The sequence below is a fragment of the Stegodyphus dumicola genome, chromosome 10 (genome assembly GCF_044657685.1).
Source record: "Stegodyphus dumicola isolate Sdum_Otavi_A_Nest chromosome 10, ASM4465768v1".
Classification (NCBI taxonomy): Eukaryota; Metazoa; Arthropoda; class Arachnida; order Araneae; family Eresidae; genus Stegodyphus; species Stegodyphus dumicola.
Window position 1 is genome coordinate 25,784,952 of NC_140777.1, and position 23,741 is coordinate 25,808,692.

Below are 23,741 nucleotides of genomic sequence, written 5' to 3' on the forward strand. Positions count from 1 at the left end.
TTTTTTTTTTTCCAATACATTATACAATACGGAGGTTGGGAGGTTCTCCCCTTTCTCCGCAAAATCTCTAATATTGAAGTAGCAAACTTTTTTTTTGTCACTGTCCAATCTGGACGGTTATTCTACGCTGCGAGAGTCGACAGCAAGTTGTGGGCCGCCAGATGTCGCTGCTAGTAAAAAACAGGTCTGCCCGACATCCTATATTCTCTGAGTACGGAAGTTGTCGAAAGCGCGTGAAAAAGTGTTGCCGTGTCGTCAATCAGGGTTGTGCAGTTGACGTACCAAGTAGACATTGGCTTTGTATGTGTTTTCACCGCTGATTTTTTTTCATACTTAAACGAAGAATACGGTCGTAGATCTCTGAATCGGTGGCGAATTTATAGAAAATATATTGATGCTTTTGCTCTGCCAAAAGATGTTTTTATTGCGTATGTCAGATTGCCAAAATTTATAGTTATTTTAATTTGCAATGAACCGAGAGAGTATTTGGAGCCACATTCAGAAACAAGAACGCAATTTCTATTGAAAGAAAGGTTATACTATTCCTGAAATTATAGATATAAATTGTAATTGTATGCTTTAAAAATGTAGAAGCTTAATAAGTTTATCAGGCGCATAAACCTTCTTCATTTAATACAAATATAGACATCCGATAAGCTTCTACTCGATTTATGTGCAGCAAGAATTACGTTTACTTTAAAATCTAACAGTTGAATACCTTACGAATAATACTGTGAACACAAAAAGGAATGTCGTTCATTATTACGCGAAATTCACACTACTGTAAAATAAAAATAAAAAATTATAAAGCTATAAAATAGATGTATAATATTTTTCTCAGTAGCTGTACTACTACTAGTGTGATACATTTAAAAATAAGTTTTAGCACAGAGGGCCTATTAATTTCGTTTTGCCATTTTGTGACGTTTCACAATAAAGGGCGTTTCACTTTTCAAATCGTTGCCACCAAGTATTATCGCACTCTATTATATTTAAACAAATTAAATAATGAGGAATCTGCAGAATGTATGAATGTTTCGCTCACTGTGATAAAACAACGGTACCTAGAGCCATGAAATTCTGAATAGCGTAATCCTCCATCCTAATATAGGCATCTGGAGGCCCAAATTTGGAACCGGGAATTTGTTTTATTATCTATTTCATATTTTGTAAAGCATTTATGAGTTTTTGATTAAGAAACCCAACGATTTCAAAGCGAGCAATGACAACATTGTACGGGGAAAAAAAAAAAGAGGAAAAAAACATTTTCATCTCTAGCGCGCGAGACTATGCATCGGAAATTCTAAAGCTATGCTTTTTTAAATTATATGATATTGTTGTTGAATTGAATTTTATGGTTTAAGTGCGAAAAACATGACATTTAATAAATAAAGGTAACACGCAAAACGTTAAAAAAATGACCCTTTGGGAGTAATAAAAAATCTGAAATTTTATTACATTTTAAAACTGGTTTCTAAGTGAGGACTGCCCATCAGCGGCCGAGCGGTCAAGTCGCTGAACACTGGTAGTTCGGTCCGAGGTTCGAATCCCGCGAACGGGCTGGCTGCTTGGGCGTTTTCATGGTTTTCCTCCATGTGTAACGTGTATACGATCCAGTTTTCCTTAGAAAGTTCTCCACGAAGGCATCCCTCCCCTTAGACAGATAGCCCTCGTGTGCTTTGCCATAATTAAACACACACACACACACTAAGTGAGGACTTTCTAGGGAAAACTGGCTCGTATACACGTTACACATGGGCCTCGAAAACGCCGGCCAGCTCGTTCGCGGGATTCGAACCTCGGACCAAACTACCTGCGTTCAGCGACTCTACCACTCAGCAGCTGGTGGACTTGTTAGCAGAATTATACTGCATTATTATTGTATTATGCTATAAAGTAACAATGCTATAAGACTGAGGGTTTGTTCATAGAATAGTACTTTTGTAACCTACTCTAATATTAAAAAAAAATCATAGTTTCTTTGCAAATTTAAATTTAAAAAAAAATTACTGTTCACAGCATTCTCATTTTTATAGTGTAAAAGAGATATTGATTATTATTAGTTTTCTATTTAAAATGTGTCGAAACGCTGGTTTGACAAGGACTTCAACTGCAGGAGACCTACACTGATTATTTTTACTTTAGTACTTGCATTGTGAAAATATCTTTTAATTATTTTCACAGAATAAAATCTTTTGAGAAGGAAGAATATTTAAACTGAGCAGTTCTTATATATATATAAAATTAAAATAACAGCAATGTAATATTAAAAAAAGGTATTAGTAATTTTGTGACAAAAATTGCAAAACGAATTAATCACACATACAGGATAGATTAGTTTAATTTTGGTTAAATATTTTATATTGAAAAAATATTTTCTATCATGTTAATTATAGAATAAATTATTTAAAATATAGCATTTTGATGCGTGTGTGATAGTGGAATGCAGCAGCAATCGGCCATAGCGAATGAATTTTTCTATGAAAATTATTTCTTTCGGAAAAGAAATAATTTTCATAGAAAAAGAAAATAAAAAAAGGGAAGAAATATTTTCTTTCTAATTTCTTATTTAAAGAAATATTTTTCCAATAGTAACTGTAAATTGCGGGGAAACAGTTTTAATGTAAGCATGGAATTTATTAAAAAAAAAAAAATTGCTATTAGATTGTAATGCAAATTAATCATATTATAAATTTAAATGATTAAAATTGTTTATTTCTAAAAGGATTTGAAGTAAGCTTAATTCATCTACTCTTATCTATTTACCATTGCTTTCGTGGTATCCCATATCACTCTTTATTTCTTAGCTCTAAATTCCTGCATTAACTTTCACCTTATAAAACGGGATTTTCCTTCACATAACACAGCAGCATGTTCCGCTGCGTGGTGGTCATAATACTGTTTTGTGCAATTTTTTTCGAATTACAAATGCAGCGTGTGAGTTAGTGAAATAATGGGAGAATATTGATAGAACTTCAGTCAGCGCGCGCTATAAATTTCGTCACTCGTCTGTACTGCGATTGGTCTAAAGCTCCTTGAAGCCTTGTCCCCTTTCAGTAAAGTCAAATGGACCCACCCGCCCACCAACTGAGGACCACAGAATGGCTTTCTCCGATAAGTTGTGATGCGTGTCCATACCGGTTTTTTTTGAGTCAATATTGTTCGCTCAAGTTGTAGACAGATCCAGTGATCATAGAATAGGCGTCCTGGATTGAATAGGATTAAAAGTTTTGCCGTCTACCCAACCCAAGCGAAGAATGATTCTATTTCGGAAATTTAACGGTCTGTTCAAAATTAGAATCAAAAACACCCCAGATTAGTAAGGCTCTTTCTTTCCCTTTATTTAGTTCCTTATTCTCCGAATAGTGGCAGCTGTTGATTCCGATTCCGATTGCGTAATATCACGTATGGAAGAATTACGCCGCACGTATTGCGCAATAACGTTTGCGGTATTTTGCAGAGATAATTAATTTTGATGTTCAGTCTGAGATTTATTTATGAACACTTAAAAAAGTTTTACCGTTCTTTCTAAGCAGAATATTTCTCAGTTCCGTTGGTCAATTTTTATGATGCACATATCGAAATGTCAAAATCTTTTATTTAGCCGAGAAATCTAAAGAACGGCTACAATCTCCTCCCCCCTCCTCTTTTTCCAGTTACGCCCGACTATACGGAATATTCGGCAATTTCCGAGTATGCGGGTTAGTTAAGCGTTTACTGTTAAAGGATGACTACATGAAGCAATTTCCCGTCTCCTGGTTTCAGAAATGTTCCTCTTTTTTTAAAATTACTTTGCTTGGAATATATGTTAAGGGAAAACTGTTATGCAATGAAAATTTAGAAAATGTTCAGAATTTTTATTTAAGTTAAATTATTTAAATATTAATATGAGTGGAAAAACAAATTGTATTTATTATTAGGTGCTAAGCGAATACAATTGATATGGCTTATTATTATTTATTTTCTATATTTTGAACTGAAATTTCATCATTAAATCTTGTAATATAGTTTAGTTCTGCATAGTTTTTTTTTCTCTCATTGTAAACTAATTCTGTAAATTGAACTGTCATTTAAAATTAAAAAAAAAAGTTAATTGTTTTCCATGGTTGAGGTAATGCTCATTCTCTTAATAAATATTGCATTGCTCATATTTTAAATTGCAAGTCTAATTTTTCTTTTAAGGTTTATGCAGTTGTGTATAATGTAATTAGACAGGTGCTTATTTTTTTCTTAAAATGTGCTTGAAAAGTGCTTATAGGTGCTTATTTTTTTAACTAAAATGTGGCTATGAACCCTGTATGTTGTTGCAGTCAAATGCAATTATCATGATTGTTTAACATATTTTATTTCTGAGCAGTCAACTCTTGAGATGTTAATTCTTATTTATACATCTTTTTGGGTGCACTGTGCACTAGTTCTTTATCAATACATAACAGTACATTAATACAAAACAAATACAATGGATGAAAGAGCGAGGCAAATGAAGACATCCTAACAGGAAGCAAATAAAGCAGGAAAGTATCTGAAGAAAGCATGGGACAGAGCCAAAAGGTCTGGTTCCCAATATTATTAATTTCAAATTTGATGTTTGCAATTAGCTAAAGCATTTATATAAGGACCTTCATCAGCAATATTACGTACGATCATACGACATTGATTAATTTGGAAATGATGAAGTTTATTAGAAGCAGTTACCATTTTTTGCACAGAAAAGAGAAATAGCCAAATTAAAATAATGTTAAGGGACTATTGCAGATTACTGTTAGAATTTTGATTTACATATTTTTTATCTTACATATATAGATTTTGATTTTCTTTTTTAATCTTATCGTAATGAGTAGCCTCTTGAGTAAAATCTTTGGGGGGGGGTCTTCAAAAATACGAAGAAAAGAATGAGGCAGAAATGTGTTGCATTAATCGAGGGCTTTAAATTTTGATTTAAATGTATATCGTATTACACAGGTGATGACACAGTATTGAATTACTTCAGACTTACAATATACAAATAAAGCAGGAAGAATATACAAATAAAGCAGGAAAGTATCTGAAGAAAGCATGGGACAGAGCCAAAAATTCTGGTTCCCAATATTATTAATTTCAAATTTGATGTTTGCGATTAGCTAAAGCATTTATATGTGCCTTCGATGCCTGAGGAAATTTCCCTTGTTCATCTTCTGCTAATGTTCGCAGTGTTCTAGTTGCCAAAAATGGAGCACATGAAGTACCTTCATCAGCAATATTATGTACGATCATATGACATGGATTAATTTGGAAATGATGAAGTTTATTAGAAGAGTTTTATTAGAAGAAGTTACCATTTTTTGCACAGAAAAGAGAAATAGCCAAATTAAAAAAATGTTAAGGGACTATTGCAGATTACTGTTAGAATTTTGATTTACATATTTTTTATCTTACATATATAGATTTTGATTTTTGTTAATCTTATCGTAATGAGTAGCCTCTTGAGTAAAATCTTTGGGGAAGGAGTTCTTCAAAAATATGAAGAAAAGAATGAGGCAGAAATGTATCGCATTAATCGAGGGCTTTAAATTTTGATTTAAATGTATATTGTGTTACACAGGTGATGGCACAGTATTGAATTACTTCAAACTTGAAATATTTCGTTCTGAATAATTTTGTGTTTTGTATTTTAATTTTCAAGTTTTGTAATGTCTGATTTAGAAGTAATCTATTTTGAATTTTAAATATGTATAGATTCCTTGTAAATTTTTACATTTTCGTGATTAATTTTAATTATTTTCTGTTAATGCTTACTCATGCAAACTGTTTAGGAATGAAGGCTAGTTCTTGGATCTGAGAAATCTGTTCATATGGAGAGTTTTTTAAGCCTTTCCGGCACGTTACTTAAGTTGGAATTTTACCCAAGAAAATTGTAGGCGGTCTATTTAGGCCTAGGAGAGTATGCAGGTATAGTTTTACAAAGATAGCACAAACCGTTTCCATTTTATGGGTGTGTCCGAAGCACGAGCTGTGATAGGTGAGCATTGCTGTGAAGTATGTATTACAGTAAAATACTTTGTCTATGATTTAAAAACAGTAGACTCTGATCTTTGTAGCAGATTTAGCATAACCCAGGGTGCACCACTGGGAGGCCTGCTACTCTACGCTCCCCCCCCCAAAAAAAAAAAACCGCGAAAAAAAAAAGGAAACTCATTTCTTCGGCAATGCAGAGACCTCTCCAAGCCATTTACACAGTTTAAAAATTTATAAGAAAAATAATTAAAATACTATAATATTTACAATTAATTATTGACTAGAAAAAATAATTATTAAATATATATATATATATACAAATAAAAATCTACAGAAATCAAAACTAAGCAAATTACGCACAATGAAAGCAAGAGAAAAAAAGGGTCTGCTCTCACTGAAAATCAAATAGTTAAGTGAAAACAAAGCACCGGGATCTTCAAAACCAAAACCAGAAAAGAATAAAAACAAATAATAAATAAATCTGCACTTTCAGCCTTTCTCATGTTTGAAGCACGAGACCAGATTCTGTGACTCACTCCCACGTGACAGGCACTACCAGTACAGTGTGTTCAGTACGAACACACCATACACTGAAGGCTTCACTATGTGCAATATTTCAAAGATAAAAATTAAAAGTAATACAGAATAGGCAGATTAGCATATGAACAACAAAATTATATAAAGATTTTTTTCATTGATACTCTTTATATTAAAAAAAAAATATGAAACTTTTCTCTGAAAAATCAGTGTCTTTAAAAACAGAATATATCTCAACGTTAATGATTTGCTTGTGTGGTACTGCCATCTATTATTCATAAAAGAGATTAAAGTAACCGTTAGTGTAGTTTTTGTGACATTTATCGATTATTTTCAGTGTCTAAAGAGGGAATATTTTTGGTGTGTGTTTATACCAAACACACTGCGCCGGAAAGGGTTAACCAGTTTCTCTTAAAATGTCTACCAAAAAGTATTTTTCATGATGCAGAAAGCTCTCAAGTGTTTGTCATAACTTATTTTTTTAGTGATTAAATTATTTAAAAGAATTTGATGCTTCTGTCTGTATAAATATAATTTGATAACAAAAATAATTTCCTGTTAAATTTATATTTCTTATTTAAGCTATTAATTATTTCTCCATCTGCAGTTCATCACCTTTGGTGCTTACATTATAGCCTCAGGATTTTTCAGTGTATATGGAATGGCTGTGGATACTCTGTTCCTCTGTTTTTGTAAGTCCATCATGTTTAACATTCATTAGTTTCTAAAATATAAATATTAATTTTTTATTTGAAGTAAATGTTGTAGTTAATTTATTAGCAAAGATTCAGCTGGATCTGATCTGATGCAGGACTAACAGCAAAACTCACAAAACAGACATTATCTATTGGGAAACTATAACATTATAAAGTTTTAGTTGTTTAATTTTATGTAAAAAGCAAATGATGTAAATTTTAAAAATTAATTTTGTTTAACAAACTAATCTCATGCTATAATTAGAATTTCTTTTGAATTTTTAATATTTAGTTGTGTAAAGTAAATGATGGAAATTTTAAAAATTAACTTTGTGCAAAAAACTAATGCTATAATTGGCATTTCTTTCAAATTTAATTCCATAAATTCCCTTATCAAGATTTTACAAAATGCTTCATTTTCTTTGTCATACATTGCTAAGAGTTTGGCAAATTTCAAAGTAGAAAGGGTATTTGGGATTATGATTAGTCCCCTCTCCCCAGCACTGAGTCCAGTGCTTGTTTCGTTACTCATACGTCACATTTTACTCTTAAGGTAAATAGATCAGTGTCAATAAACACATAATGTGAAATTTAATTATAGCTTTTGGCAGAATTTTCTTCAATTTTCTGTGTTATGTAGATTGTATTCAAATTCATGTTATAATAAAAATCATGTTTCCAAAAATGATTATGGATAGCATTTGATATTATTTCTCCTGAATCATGTATGAAACTTATAGAAACATTAAGAACACTGAGTTTTATTCTGAGATTTCTTTTCCAAGTCGAGAGATTTTTTATTTATTGATTACAGTTTGCTCATATATTTTGTTGGGTGTTAGGGCTGTATTACTGCAGTGTTTGAAGCAAATATAATTTCTATTTGCATGTGAACAAGATTCGTATGTTATTTAAAGACAATCATTAGATTAGTTCACCCTCAGGAAAATTTCTTTAATAAAGTAAGAAAAAAGGGGGTATTTGGAAATTTTAGACAAGTGCAAAAATTATTTTAAATCAAAATTGGCTGTATATGCTTCTGGAATTAAGACTATTTTTTTAACAAAACTTATTTTGTACAGAAATTCTATGCAATATATATTTCCTCATTCATTTTTTTTCTCATGATTATGTATTTTTTCATTTATAATTTCATGTAATTTTTGCACACTATATTTCATGTTGAAGATAAATAAGTTATTATGGACATTTTGTTGTGTAAAATAATATTAATATGCGGTTTATTTTTAAATTTTTTTTGGGGGGGGAAGGGATATTAGTTGTATGACCATCTAGGTCGTCTTTTTCTCTTTTTGATCATTTTCACCTTATTTTATCAAAATTTATTAAAACTTGCATCTGCATTTTGTGAGTGTGGAGTATGAGGGGATTTTAGAATATGAATGCATGGGGAACTATTTAGAACAGCAAATAATGCATTTGTGGTGTGAGTAGTCACCAAAAATTAGATGATAGGTTTAAAATTATTAAAAAGGAAATTAGGCTATCTGTATTTTAAAAATTTTTAGACATTAGAAAGTATAATTGTGCTGTATCAGCAAATAATTTATTGTAATAATGTATTTACAATAAATTATTTGCTGATTATCATATTTTTTAACTATGAGAAAATCTGAATTATGATCGTAACTAATGTACATACAGGTCTTAATTAATTTAACCCAAATAAATTGAAGAATATTGAATAATATTCATATACTGTCAACAGATTGCTATTGCACCGATACATTGGTTTTAGAATATTTGTTTGGAGAAATTTGAAAACAATATTTTTCAAATTTAGGTTTTTTTTTTTTCCCCCCAGTATTACAAAATGAGGAGAGTAAAAGAATATATTTTAATTCCTTAGAAAAAATAATTTTGTTATATTTCATGTTGAAGATAAATAAGTTGGAACTGTAAATAATTGATGAAAATTAGTATCACTAAAGTATTTAAGATGAATGTATCAATTATTGTAATAATGTTAAATTCTTTTTCAGTTTATTTTTATTAAAATTTCATTCCCTGAATGGGTCAATTAATAATTCTTATGTGGAGTTTTTTAAGCATCTTCTAATAATTATTTCTCAGAGTATAAACAAAGACTATTATTAGTTTAAATTACAGTACTTCTTGAAGAAGGTAGATCTATGTCTCATTGTATCTCAAAATGCATGTACTATTTAATTATAATCACAACCAAATGAAAGGTGTTAAATTTTATCTAATTTAAAAGCACATGTATAATTATTGAATAAATAAAACTTTTCCTTTTTGTAATGTTCAATTGGATTTATCAGTGAGAATGATTGATTTTGTACTACAATATAATAATATAATACTATAACTATTAAAATTACTATACAGTACATTCCAAAACTCTTAGTTTCATTCATTTTCTCTGAAAATGATCTGGTCCTATCATAGAACATTACTGATTACAGAAATGCAGCAGACTGGGTTTTCATGAGATGAAATTCAAAATTTATTTTAGAGCATCTGTTTAATGAATATTATAAATATTCTGCAACAGAAGAGATCTTGAAGATTTTAAAATAATTTTCACTCAGTAAAGTTTAATGACAATTAAGCAACAATAAAGTTTAATGACAGAATTTATGCACATATTAACCTTGCATTATTCAGACTAATTGAAGAGCTTAAATACATAAAATAAATAATTGTCCTCCCCCAACCCCAGAATTTTCCCCCTTTCAATTTCAATAAATAAAACATGATTAATATATTCAAATGTTTTTATTTGAAATATTTTTTAAAAATGCATGTTTTTCATAATTCATTTTTTGATGTCTGCATATTTTTTCCTGTGGCTTTTCTCTACATACATTTCTTTTGTGGCAGTGAATTGCATGTTTTATCATTTGATAAGTTCTAAAGCTATATTCAGTTGTGGGAACAATTTTCATCATATGCTCTGACAAGATTTCTACCATTGCAATAATTTTGATAATTATTCATTTATTTGAAATATTTTTTAAAAATGCATGTTTTTCATAATTCATTTTTTTGATGTCTGCATATTTTTTCCTGTGGCTTTTCTCTACATACATTTCTTTTGTGGCAGTGAATTGCATGTTTTATTATTTGATAAGTTCTAAAGCTATATTCAGTTGTGGGAACAATTTTCATCATATGCTCTGACAAGATTTCTACCATTGCAATAATTTTGATAATTATTCAATTGTTAACTTTTATGCAGGACTTACCTCAGTCATTGATGTCTAAGTTCTCTTCCCATTCTTTATCAACTTGCGCTTCATCTGTAATAATAAGTGTTTCATTATCTTGTTGGTTAGCATTTGATTTAATGAACTCGGTTTCATAGATGAAATCTAATTCATTCAAACCAAGATAAAAGTCAATGCTGAGCATGCCTCATCAATGCTATTTCCACCTTCTTGTAATCAGCCAATAGATGGCATTGTAGGAAAGCCACTGACAGAGGGTGCACGATTGTAATCCAGAAACAGAATCTAGAGAATATGAATGATGTGATCAACATTCCTGAACTATATGTAAATATGTGTATATTTAGTGTAGTAATAAAAGAATTTATAGAAACCCTAGCATTATCCTGCAGGTAACACATAACCATCTAATATTTTAACATTTCCCAGCAATAGCTGTCAGAGCTTGGAAGCAAATGGCCTGTGTGCATAGCTATACAATGTGGAACTCCAGGGAAAATTGAAATATGTATTACATCACATAATTTTAAAACCACAGTAAACAAAACAACGGGGAGGGACTGATGACTTTCATGTATTGATATAATTGTGTGTGCTATTTTTTTAATTTATTTTTATTTTGCTCAGTTAAAATTTAATGTGTTTTGAAATTTTCTAGCTGAATTGTGGTAAATCCAGACTGTGTAAGATAATGCTGTATTCTGCAATACTGAATTTCAGTATTGATATAAAAGATAAATTCGTTATATCCCGCATTGAATTTTTTTATGCCTTGTGTAATACTGTGTCATAATTTTAAAGATGCATTGTTGGCTCTTGGACTCACTTCTTTAGCTTAACAATTTTACTTTTTTATGTTTTATTATTAAAAATCAATTTCTTCGTAATTATACTACATAAAATTCAATAGTAAAACACCAAATTTTTAAAAGCAGCATTTGAATTCCCAGTTGAGTGTTAAGTATTGGCATTCAGTTTTCTTTTCTTTCTTTTTTTTCAGTCTTATCTCAGTTTATCATATTCAACGTTCAGTTTTCTTAAGATAATCTGCACAATTTTTTTTGGGGGGGGGGTGTTGTTTTAACTTTATTATTAAATGTCACTTTCTTCACACCCATGCAAATAAAATTCAACAGCAAAATCATAAAAATTTTTAAAAGCAGCATATTTTAGAATTTCTGATACAGTGCTCAGAATTGCTATAAATGTTTTTCAGTTCATCATGTCTACATTCAGTTTTCATGACAACTTACGTAACTTTTTTCTATTTAACTTTATTTACTAAATATCACTTTCTTCAAACTTAACAGAACATAAAATTCAACAACAAAAGTTACAAGATGTTTAAAAACAGGATACCTTTAGAATTTTTGATAAAGTATTAAGGTGATGCCATACATTTTTTATATTTACTATATTATGTTTTTTAAAATAATACATGGCGATAGCACTTGGCAAAATCCTTTTATTAGAAAAGTGATAAGGATACAAAAGTGAAGACAGACTAATAGCACCTCTGATATAAAATAAATAAATAAATAAATAAATAAATAAAAACTGATGACTCATAGAGTGAAATAAGAATTTCGCTCTTTCTAAAATTGGAGGTTTTAAGGATCTCTCTATACCTTGCATGTATCCTACCCAGATAGGGAGTATGAAGGATAACTAAATTAGTTAGTCAAGTTGAAATCACACAAGTTATACTGACAGTAGAAATTATCTCAATCTAAATTGCTCCATTTAAATTAGCTCGTAAGCTGGTTAGCAGGTCTATGTGTGACCCCAAAACAGTCAAGGGTCCAGGCCCTAGCTAAAATCAGGTTTGTACAATATAGTTACATTTTGCTTTTCATGTAGGCTGGCAGGGAGTAATAGATAATGAAAAGGCCTGCAGAAACAGGAAGGGAAACTCATAATAAGAGCTATCTGGAATTAGGAAATAAAAATAATACTTAATTGATATGATAACTGTGAAACTAGAAAATTAGCATTTGGAAACATCTACACATTCCACAGCAAAGATAATAAGGAAGACTATAAAGGATATACTCCAGCAGGTTGCTGTCATATTTACTTAAACACCAAACTTAACCACTTGCGCTAAAAAGACGTGCCACGCACGTCGAGAGGCTATTATCTCAAACCGTGCGCAAAAATGAAAATAACATGGTGTACACGTCACCTAACAACGAGATTGTGTATTTCTCGAGTTACAGCCCTGGATTGCCCTTGCAGACGTGGAGCGGCTTAAATGAGACACTTTGCCACTTGTTATATTGTAGCAATGGCACCGCAACCGTGAAGTTTAGTTGTAGCGGAAGTGGTTAAAGAAGATAAATCCAGAAGCTTAGCATAGGTACACTCACATACAGCACATGTGCAACCTGTTTGGTCATGTAATGCCATCTATCCTTGGTTATTAGAACCATTTGCTACACTGGACTGAAAAATATACTTAATAAATATAGTTATTTATTACAAGATGCAAATACAGTGTAGTACTTCTTGACTACCGACACATGGAACCATGGAAGGTGAATGTTTACTGCTGGCTCTGTCTTAGTCCTCTTTGGCTGTGGCATGATGTCTCGAGCATTTAAGTTAAAAGTGTACTTCCAGCTTAAGCATTGAGGAAGCTATGCCTTCTGTTGTGAGATAGTATGTCTGTCTGCAGTCTGAGATTTGAGCCCCAGACTTTATAGTTTGCATTATTATTGAAAAAGGAGGTGTAATTAATGCTGTATTTTAAATATTATTAGTGGGCAAAAGTGTTGGTCATTCTTGTCAATGCACTTAAGTCATATTATTATTTATATCCTTATCGTTATCGTTACTTCTAACTAATTAATCAAGGTAAAACAAAACTGCTTACCTTGTTCCAATGGGTTCTGCCAGGGCCATTGGTTGTCTTCTGTGCAACTCTATCTGCAAAATCTTGAAGGGGATAATCCATAAATGATAAATACTTTCTTACATAAACATATTTAATGAAGACGCAAACGGTTACAGAATATTTACATAATGAAAAAGGTTTTAATTTTTGCACGACGCAGCGTGCGACTTCTCCGTTCCGAGTTCTCGTGATCTCTAAGCGAGAGAGTTCAGAGTTCGAGATGACGTCACTCAGCCATCAGATCTCAGCAAGAGTTGAGTTGCAACATCTTCTCGCCCGGAAGGACAATTGCCATAATTGTCCTTATTACATTCCAGCGCCACTGGATATAGTAATTGCACTGGTCTTTTAATCGTATGTCCATTGGGCAAGCGGACAGCACAGGATTTCACCTTGCCATCTCTCCCAGGAAAGACTTTCATTGTGATGCCCATCTTCCACATTAGCCGTGGAATTTTATCTTCATGCACTAATACAATAGTTCCTTTCTTCAAACAGGTTCCTGTTTTTGCAATTTTGAAATGATAAGCAGATTTTAAATTCATCAAATAATCCTGCCTCCATTTTCGCCAAATTCTTTCTACCAGTATCTGTTGATGTCCAAATCGGCGTGTAAGACTCTCCTTTGTTGAAGTTAATTTAGAGCTTCCTTGTGGCAATGATAGCAACCATCTGCCTATTAAGAAGTGACCAGGGGTCAAAGATTCTGGCTCTCCTACATCCGAGTATGTAAATGTTAAAGGTCTGGAGTTCAATATAGCTTCCCCTTTTGTTATGACTGTCTCTAATTCCCTGAAAGTTAAGGATGATTTGCCTAAGATTCTCTTCAGAAGAGCTTTCAAAGACTGAACCATATGCTCCCAAAAGCCTCCCCACCATGCCGCTCTCTCAACTATAAATTTCCATTTGATTCCTTGCTTAGAGAACTCGTCTTGAACTTTATTGCTTTTCATCACCTCGTTCAGTAGCTCTAATTCTTTTTTTACTCTTTTAAAGGTTTTGGCGTTATCGGTATACACTATTCAGCACAAACCTCTTCTCGCTATGAACCGTCTAAATGCAAGCAAAAAGTTTCCGTGGAAAGGTCAGCTGTAAGTTCTAAATGCACGGCTCTAGTTACAGCACAGGTAAACAGTAAAACGTATGTCTTAGATAATTCTCTTCCACTTTTGATGTACAGTGAACCCGAGTAATCTATATTGGAGTTTTCAAATGGAAAGGCTTCTTGGCATCTGTCTTGTGGGAGAGGTGCCATATCTTGCATGACAGGTTTAGTTCGAAATATTTTGCAGACACTGCAATTGTATAGAACACTTTTAATTTTTCGACGAGCCTTCAGCAACCAAAATTTATCTCTTATCTGATTTAAAGTATCTGCTCTTCCTCCGTGCCCTACCATCTGATGACTGTGAAGAATAATTAGATCAGTCAAATGATCTTTGTCAGGCAAAACAATTGGATGTGCTTGTTTGTAATCCAAATTTGAATTTTCTAATCCTCCACCAACACGAATTACACCACTTTCGTCTACAAATGGACTGAGGGACTTAAGTTTTGATTTTGAACCTAATTCCTCGTTTTTCTTCAATGCCCGTATTTCATTTATGAAATTTTGCTCCTGAACACGTTTGATCCAATAAGTTTCTGCCATTTCCAATTCGGTAACCTGCAAACATCCTGATAATTTCAAGGTATTTTTAAAATTGTTGATGAACCTTAAACACCACGCAGTAATTCGGTAAATTCAATGTAAATTGCTGTAATTTTGGCTTTTAAATAAATCTTCGGAAGGTTTGGTAACACATGCATTTTTGAAAACTTCCTTCGATGTTTTTCTTAGTTCCTTGTTGCATTCTTCAATGTTCTTTGTGGAACATAAATTCGGTTTTGGCCAGTGTTCCATTTCTTCCTTTAACCACGTGGGCCCTTCCCACCATATGCTATTCTGCTTCAGATGTTTGACATTTTCACCTCTAGTTAGCAAATCAGCTGGATTATGTTCTAAACGAATGGCTTCCACGTTTTCACATCACTTCAAATCCAGTCTAACGTTATGCTAGAATCAGTCCACATATATACGATTAAATCAACATCCCGAAGTTTCTTTTGGATGTATTTTGACAAGCGGGAGCCTTTCAAAGCACCCATCAATTCCAATCTTGGAAGTGATAATTTTTTCAAAGGTGCTACTTGTGATTTTGATGTAATGAAACTTGTATGAATGACTCCATTTTTCGAATAACGAAAATACAGAACAACCCCATAGGCCTTCTGACTCGCATCTGTGAAACAGTGTAACTGTAGGCCATCCGTTATATCCCTTTTCCCAGCACCTGCAAACTGATGTCTTGGTATTTCCAAACTAGAAATATGAGCTAATTCATCACACCAGCTTTGCCAATTCTTTCTGAGATTTTCTGGTATTTCAGTGTCCCATGCTATCTTTTGTTCCCATAAATCTTGCAATAAAATCCTAGCTCGAATGGTGTATGGATTTAGAAACCCCAGTGGATCAAAGAAACGTCCTACAAATCTCAAGATTTCCCTTTTAGTGGGTATGTTATCTATCCTTTTGGCATCTTTTACCAAATCTTCAATTTCTATCAAAAATGTATCATTTGACCTATTCCATATGTATACCTTAGAACAAGTCGAATTGTGTAAAAAATCTGCTTCATTCCATACCCTTTGTAAATTCGTTTTCCACTTCCGCATGTTAAATCCGCCTTCTTTCAGTATACGTTTAATATGTTCCGATTCCTCGAATGCTTCTGATTCTTCATCTGCTCCAGCGATTAAATCATCGACATACATATTTTCAGTTAGCATGGAAAATACTTTCGGATACTGTGACTTGTATTTGTCAGCGTGTACATTAAGACTTGCTCTGAAAAGAAACGGACTAGATGTTGCTCCAAAAATTACCCTTGTCATACGAAGAGCCTTTGTTTTGGTTCCATTTAATTCACCATCGTTCCATAGAAACTTGACTGCGTTTCTGTCTTCCTCAGCAAGAGAAATCTGAAAAATGCTTGTTCGATGTCAGCTGTAAACGCAATTCGATTTTGACGGAACTTAAGGAGCAATTCCAGTATTTCTGGACACATCTTGGGACCTGAATGTAAATAGTCATTTAATGACAAACAATTCTGCGCATGTGGTGAAGCGTCAAAAACCACACAGAGTTTTGTAGTTTCCTTGTTTTCTCTTATAACGGCTTGATGTGGCATAAAACACGTTTTTGGTCCAATTTCAATGTTAGTCTCTTCGGCGATTCCTTCTTTTAAGTACTTATCAATTACTTCGCGATATCTGTCATAGAACTGTTGATTATTCTGAAATCTACGACTTAAACTCATAAATCTAATTTTAGCAATCTCCAGATTATCTCCAAGCTCATTTGAATTATGATTCCAGGGAAGGCGAACAATATAGCAATTGTTTTCAAATTTCACAGATCTTTTGAAATTATCGAAAACTAAATTATCTTCTAATTCGAGTTCCTTATCCGAATCATAATTTATCCCCATAGAATCGAGCTCCCAGAGATTCTTCAGCAAACTAGACAGTGATTCGTTCTGTGTATCTTTATTATTACGAACCTTCATCGCATTCACATTAGTTGGTGAAATTCCGTAAGCCTTTTCTGTTCCACTAATAGTCCAACCCAATTTTGTTTCAACCGCTACTAAGGAATTAGACAGTCTGTGAACCTTACCTTAAAATAGTTACCTGTAACTATTTTCCAATAAAAATCCACTTTTATCAGCAAAGAAATTTTCGGCGGTTTATTCCCTTGTCCCCATTCATCGGAAAGTTGTATGCCCTGTTTTTTAATAAGATTAACTATTTCATTTCTGGGGGAATGAATATGTGGTCCAGTGACAGGAATAATTAAAGCTTCTATTTTGATTTCATATCGATACTTCGAATTACGCAAAATGAGCCTGGTTTTTTTAACATTCTGCGCTTCAGACGTCGTGCAGCCGAAAGAGAATATCTTTATTTTTTCTTCTCCAATAACGGGAAGTTTTAATTTCTTACAGATGTCCTCTCTAATAAATGTTCGCTGCAATCCTAAATCAAACAACAAGCGAACGCTTTGCTGGCGCCAATTGCCTATGTTTATAATTTCAGCTTGTGCTGTCAGAAGAAATGAGTTATTTGCTGTTGCGCTATCAGAAACAGAAGAGACTACTGCCCCTTGGACGAGACTCTTGTCTGACGCATTCATTTCGTCAGAGTGTATCAATGTATAATGTCGACGATCGCAAATAGCACAAGTTAGTTTCGATTTGCACATTCTCGCTAAATGGTATCTTTTGAGGCACACGAAATAAATTCCTCTTTGCTTTAATGCTTCCTTTTTCTCTGGCACAGTGTTTTGACATGATTCTGACGTATGATTTTCAGAACAGAATAAACAGCTATTAGATTATTTTTAACGCTGCCTCTGAAGGAATTCTACCCTTATTATAATCCCGATTTCTTTCGCTGTCTCAAAAACGTTCTCGAAACTGCCGCTTATTTCCAAAATGGGATTTCCTTTCAGTGAATTCAGAATCTGTTGGCTTAACTAAAAATCCTGTACATTCTCGACTTTCTATTTCTTTCCTTAGAAAATTTAGCAAATTTGTAATTTTTGTATGGTTATCATCTTTACATTTCTTATTAAATTCTAGTGCGAAATCATTCGAAATCACCTTTATTAATATTGGATACAATAAGGTACTGTACGAATCCGGTAAAATATTACACGATTCTAATCCTCTAATTTGTACTTCACAACGATCATATAATTTTCGAAGTGCTGTCACATCGCAAGACCTTTTAACCGGAGTTAATAAATTGTTCATATGGGTATCTATTATTAGTTTTTTGCGTCCAAAGCAATCTTAATATTTTTACACATTCTCGTAATTCTCCGCTGTTAATGTCAACCCTTGTATTGCAGTTTCTGCATCGGAAGTAAGAATTGAGTTTAAATAGTTAAATTTATTTACTGCATGTAGACTTCGTTTTCGTGTACAGCTGTCTCAAATCGTGCCCAAAACCTGGGCCAACTGCACACATCCTTTCCCGAAAATGTTTCCAGGGCCGATTTAGGGAGTTTAATTTTGTTTTGCGATTCAGTGACAGTTCCATATGAAGTAGAATTAGCGCTATGTGGATTAGTATCTAAATATCTTTTCGCGCATAATTTCCAAACAATAATTTTACTTTTATACTCTTCTCTAGACATTATTTCATCTTCTAAATTTGCTACATCAATTAAAGCTTCAATACCATTATCCAATAAGATTAGTTCTTCTTCTTTACTAATTAACTGAGCAACCGTTTCTTCAATTACATTTTTATCCCCTTCATTAGCAATTTCTGTTTCTATCTTATTTATCAGCCTCATAACTACTGCTCTTATAGCAGATCGTTTCTTTTTAAATTTTTCTAAATCCATGTTTTTGCTTAAGCAAAATCTATTAAATTTCATTTCAAATTCAACCCAATGACCCCGCGTTATGGCACCACAATATTATTATTTATATCCTTATCGTTATCATTACTTCTAACTAGTTAATCAAGGTAAAACAAAACTGCTTACCTTGTTCCAATGGGTTCTGCCAGGGCCATTTGTTGTACTCTGTGCAACTCTATCTGCAAAATCTTGAAGGGAATAATCCATAAATGATAAATACTTTCTTACACAAACATATTTAATGAAGATGCGAACGGTTACAGAATATTTACATAATGAAAAAGGTTTTAATTTTCGCACGACGCAGCGTGCGACTTCTCCATTCCGAGTTTTCGTGATCTCTAAGTGAGAGAGTTCAGAGTTCGAGATGACGTCACTCAGCCATCGGATCTCAGCAAGAGTTGAGTTTCAACAAGTCATCAGGCATTTTGCTTAAATTATAAGGTATTGCATTTTAATATAACTGTCGGCGTAAATATGAAAAAGAATGAAAAATGTAACAATATAACTCGTAACTGAAGTCTTAGTACATTGTTCATGTATTAAGTAACTTTATGCATTCTGTGTCTTAAAGCATTTATTTCCTACATAGTGGAAGACTGTGAAAGAAATGATGGCACTCCTGAGAAACCTTATTATATGTCCAAAGAACTTATGAAGATCCTTGGTAAGAAGAATAAATTCCGTGAAATAACACCACAATCCTCTCCTCGCTAATTTTTCCCCCTTTTACTTAAATCTCTCATTCCAAAGATTATATGTGTGCTTTTGTGTTTCTTTATGAACATGCTTGATGTTAAGGTTCAAGATGTACTAAAATGTTGATCCTTTAAAGAAGGATATTTCATAATTTTTGTGAAATAGAAATTAGGATTTCATTTAGGAAAAAAACATTTTTAAATCTTTATACTATAGAATTTTCCATTTATATATAAATTTCAAGTTTATTCTATAGGTTGTTCCAGCTTCATCCTCTTATTAAGATCTGTAAATGATTATAATTTTTAAAGTGTAAAAACGTGTCTTATGTTATATTCCAGGATTATTTTTTACGTTTTGTGGAATGTGATAGATGTACTTCATGTTATATATCATAGTTTTTCTATACTATTTAATTTTGAGTTACTATACAAGTCATGTTAATACTTCTTTCATCCCATTTTTCTGTGTTACTTTAACTGATGTGATGTGCAAGTCATAAGTGAAAATAGTTGATTTTGAATTTTTTTTTTCAGAGTGGAAGACTTTTCTTTTATTCTCCTATCTTGAGTTTTCCATTCTGAAAGCTGTAGTTTATTTTGTTATCTTTAGCAGCCTTGTGTATGAGAGGTTTAACATATTAAATCTAATTCTAATAGTGATTACTTACATGTAAAATTGTGAAAAACTGGGCATATATATTAATTATATGCCTTAATTATTATATATGTATTTTACGATGATAGCTAATTTCATATAGTATATAGATAACACAAAGCAAGATCTCAAACTTATTAGAAAAACGGGAAAAGTGTATTACTTGTTGCTCATTTAATTATGGTGCAGCTATCTGAGGCCTTAAATTTAGTATGCTTGCCTTAAATTTCACTGCCACTTTATAAGCACAATTTTACCTTATTTTAAGGTTATCTTTTAAAAGGCTGTGATTTTGCACTTTGCAATGACATGTCAAAAAGAAGCTTTGTATTCTTTTAACAAGCACATAAAAAAAGTTCTTAAATTTATAAAATTGAGAGTATTTTTGCTAATAGATTTTTATTACTTGCAAAATATATGAGCAGCGTATTCTTTCACACATATTTCATTTGATAATGCCTTCAGTAAGAAAGTATGCCTTCATATTTTGTACATCACTTTTTTCTACAAACCATCCATGAAGTTGATAGTAAAATTTCAATTAGTTCCATAGTCATGAGAAAATAAATAGCATTTTAAATTAAAAATATTAATACTTGTATATCCTTTAATGAAAGTTTTTAATGTTTATATTCTTAGAGATATACGATATTCTATAAATTATTCAGTGAGAAACTAGCGTTATAAATATTGATAATTTTACTGATCATAAATCCTACATATGTATTATCACGAAGCTTTTTAATGCTATATACCTCTTTGTTATTGTATTAAAATAGCTTCTTTATAGATTGCAAGTATTTAAAATTGTTTTAATACATATATATTATGGATTAAGTCATTAAGCATGTTGTTCAGCTCAGGCATTATGTATCTATAACATAACTTAGAACTATATCCATACCTTTGTGCAGATGGAAAAAGTGTCAAAGATATTTGTTTCGCATCTCAAAATGGAATGTACATAAAAAATGCATATTTTTATTTATTGTTCTAGTTTGTTTGCTAGTGCAAATGCCAAATATATATTAAATTAGGTGCATAAACTACGGGTTATAATGAATTTTATAGATTATTCCAACTTATTATTCAAGACTGTATATAGATTTGTTTTATATTACAGACAATATATCAAATTAGCCTTTTTATTTGTAAAGTGTTACATAATTAAATAGATATATTTTAGGTTGGTTCATTATTTTAATTCTGTCTGCATTTGGCAGATAATGTTTATATACCAATTTTAAGATGAAATCAGTTTAATAATCCTTTTGTTTTTTTATAAGAGCTTATTTCATACTTATCTTGTTCATATGAAGCTGTTATGGCTTTTGCTATGCAGGCAATTTGCCATTAATGCAGTATTATTATTTTAAATTTGCTCATTGAATTTATAATATATACTTGAACAAAACGAATGAGACAACAAAAGCATTATATATGTATGTAATGTGTTTTCATGTATTACTTCAATAAATTTATGTATTAAACTAGTCTTGTCTATAAAAATTATGATTGTAGGTAATATGAAAGTGGAAAACATTTTCATACTGATTTTCTGTTCTGTTTAGTTACTGTAAATTTTTCAGATGATCTTTAAATATAAAAGAAACATATCTTTTTATATGTGTATTTATTTTTAAATTATAGATTGTAAAAATTTTTTTAACATAGCATATTTAGTATATGAAAGTCACAGGAAAAGCATCTTCATATAACCTAAAAATTAGTATTTCAGAAATAAACTGTTTGTAGTAGTTAATGATAAATGGAGTTTAAAATTTATTTCAAACAGCTATTTTGTTAATATTCTTAAGTTCCTAAATTAAGAAGGTGTTTACACATTTTTTGATTTTGATAAAGAATTGAAAAAAAAAAAAAAAAAAAAAAAAAAGAGCAAATGTTTTGGAATAAAAATTTCTGGCAATAGTTTTATTATTTGAAGTAATATAGTATCGCCGTTGCATGTAAACAAGTTGTGTATTGAAGGATATGATTTTGCACTTTCCAAAGAGAAATATCCCTATTCCATAATTTAAAATATTGAAAAATGCATGGCATTAAATTCCTTATGTGCAAAACAAGCAACATTATTAAACGGAAAGAGAAAACTGTAAATCATTACTTCTACATGGAAAGAAGATTCCAAACGAATACCGGAAAAAGGTACATGCTGTTTCTAAACTTCATTGTTAACAAGAGAAAATCCACTGATGCAGAAATTGGATGCAATTTTTTAAATACATATCTTGCAGCAATAAATAATAAACTAAGATTTATGACCAAAAAAGCCAAAAAACAATGTTCACCAGCTTTTGCCAAATCATGGGTTATCATGTTAAATAATTCGTAGAACCCTGCTTAAAAACTATTTACCTAGAGATAAATGGAAGAACACTGTGGCCCTTGATGGAGCTTGCATTTACTTAAATGACTGCAAATGAAAACAAAGAGTAAAAAATGTTTTTCGGTCAAGCAGATAAAATTCCAATGTCATACAATACGCTTCTTTCTTTCCCCTAAGCTTCTGCACACTTATGATTATTGCAGGATTCTCTTATGATGGGAACTTAGAAATGAGTGGATTAAGAAAAATATTGAAATCAACTCTAAGTGCTATCAATAGAAAATTCTACATTTGATATTTACAGAAATTTCTTTATTCCACTAACTTTCGAAGAATGAAACTTCATCAAGCCAAAGCAACAAGTCGTATTTCAAAAAGTACCACTGCATTCTGTGAAAAATAAAGACCAATACAGGTATTGTTCACATACATTTTCAGTGTATTCCTGCAAAGTCCCAGCACTTCATCTTATGAACTACTACACTTTGGTCTCTTAAAAAGATATCTTTCTAAGGGCTAACCCACCATAATTGATTGTACTCTGGAAAGTTGTGGAAGAGGAATGGAAACTAGTACCCCTGGAAATATTATGAAAAGTCCTATCATGGAAACCACAATGCATACTTATATAATCCAGAAAAAGGGCTATCGGATTAAACAATTAAAAAAATATTCTTTACATTGATTTCGAAATCGGTCTAAAATGCATAAACACTATTTTGTATATAAATGTATTGAAAATTTCCTTTTTCAAAACAAAAATTTCAAAGAAAGCTTAAAACAAATTTGGCTCAATAATTTTTACTTCTTTATATGAAATAAAGGAAGTACTGTAATTGCAAAAATTTCGGGTATCATATTTCAAACGCTCTCAAAACCATTTAAACTACGATTTTGCGAAATATCTGTACCTATGGACAGAAGAAAGGACTTTTTTTTTTTTTGTCAAAAAGGATTGTAAAATAAATTCACAAAAGTTTTTTTCGTGATATCTGTACTTATATATGTATCCTGTGTAACTCAAGAATGAATAGCTGTAGAACATTTGAAATTTTGTACATGGGACTGCTATAACATGCTGTTGCGCACCTCTCTTTTTCATTGCAATCAGTTGCACCAACCACACACATATATATATTCCCACTCTGTTACCTGGCTCAATGACCTTAGTTTTTCTATTCTTATATGTTGGTAAATTGTGCATTTTTTTGCTTTAAAATGGTTAAACTGT

General features: G+C 31.7%; 1 protein-coding gene across 3 annotated transcripts in view; it reads left to right on the forward strand.

Annotated features, from left to right (window-relative positions):
* Ctl2 (Choline transporter-like 2) overlaps nucleotides 1-21,656 on the forward strand; it is a 149,784-nt gene extending 128,128 nt beyond the window's left edge. For 2 of the 3 annotated variants that reach the window (XM_035365840.2, XM_035365841.2), the window contains 3 exons: nucleotides 7,139-7,223; nucleotides 19,400-19,474; nucleotides 20,043-21,656. In XM_035365840.2, coding sequence (XP_035221731.1) covers nucleotides 7,139-7,223; nucleotides 19,400-19,474; nucleotides 20,043-20,182 — 300 coding nt within the window. In that variant the 3' untranslated portion in view covers nucleotides 20,183-21,656. Of the gene's footprint in view, nucleotides 1-7,138; nucleotides 7,224-19,399 lie in introns of all 3 variants that reach the window. The other variant, XM_085824821.1, reaches the window with a different exon arrangement.
* Nucleotides 21,657-23,741: the final 2,085 nt, after the last annotated feature.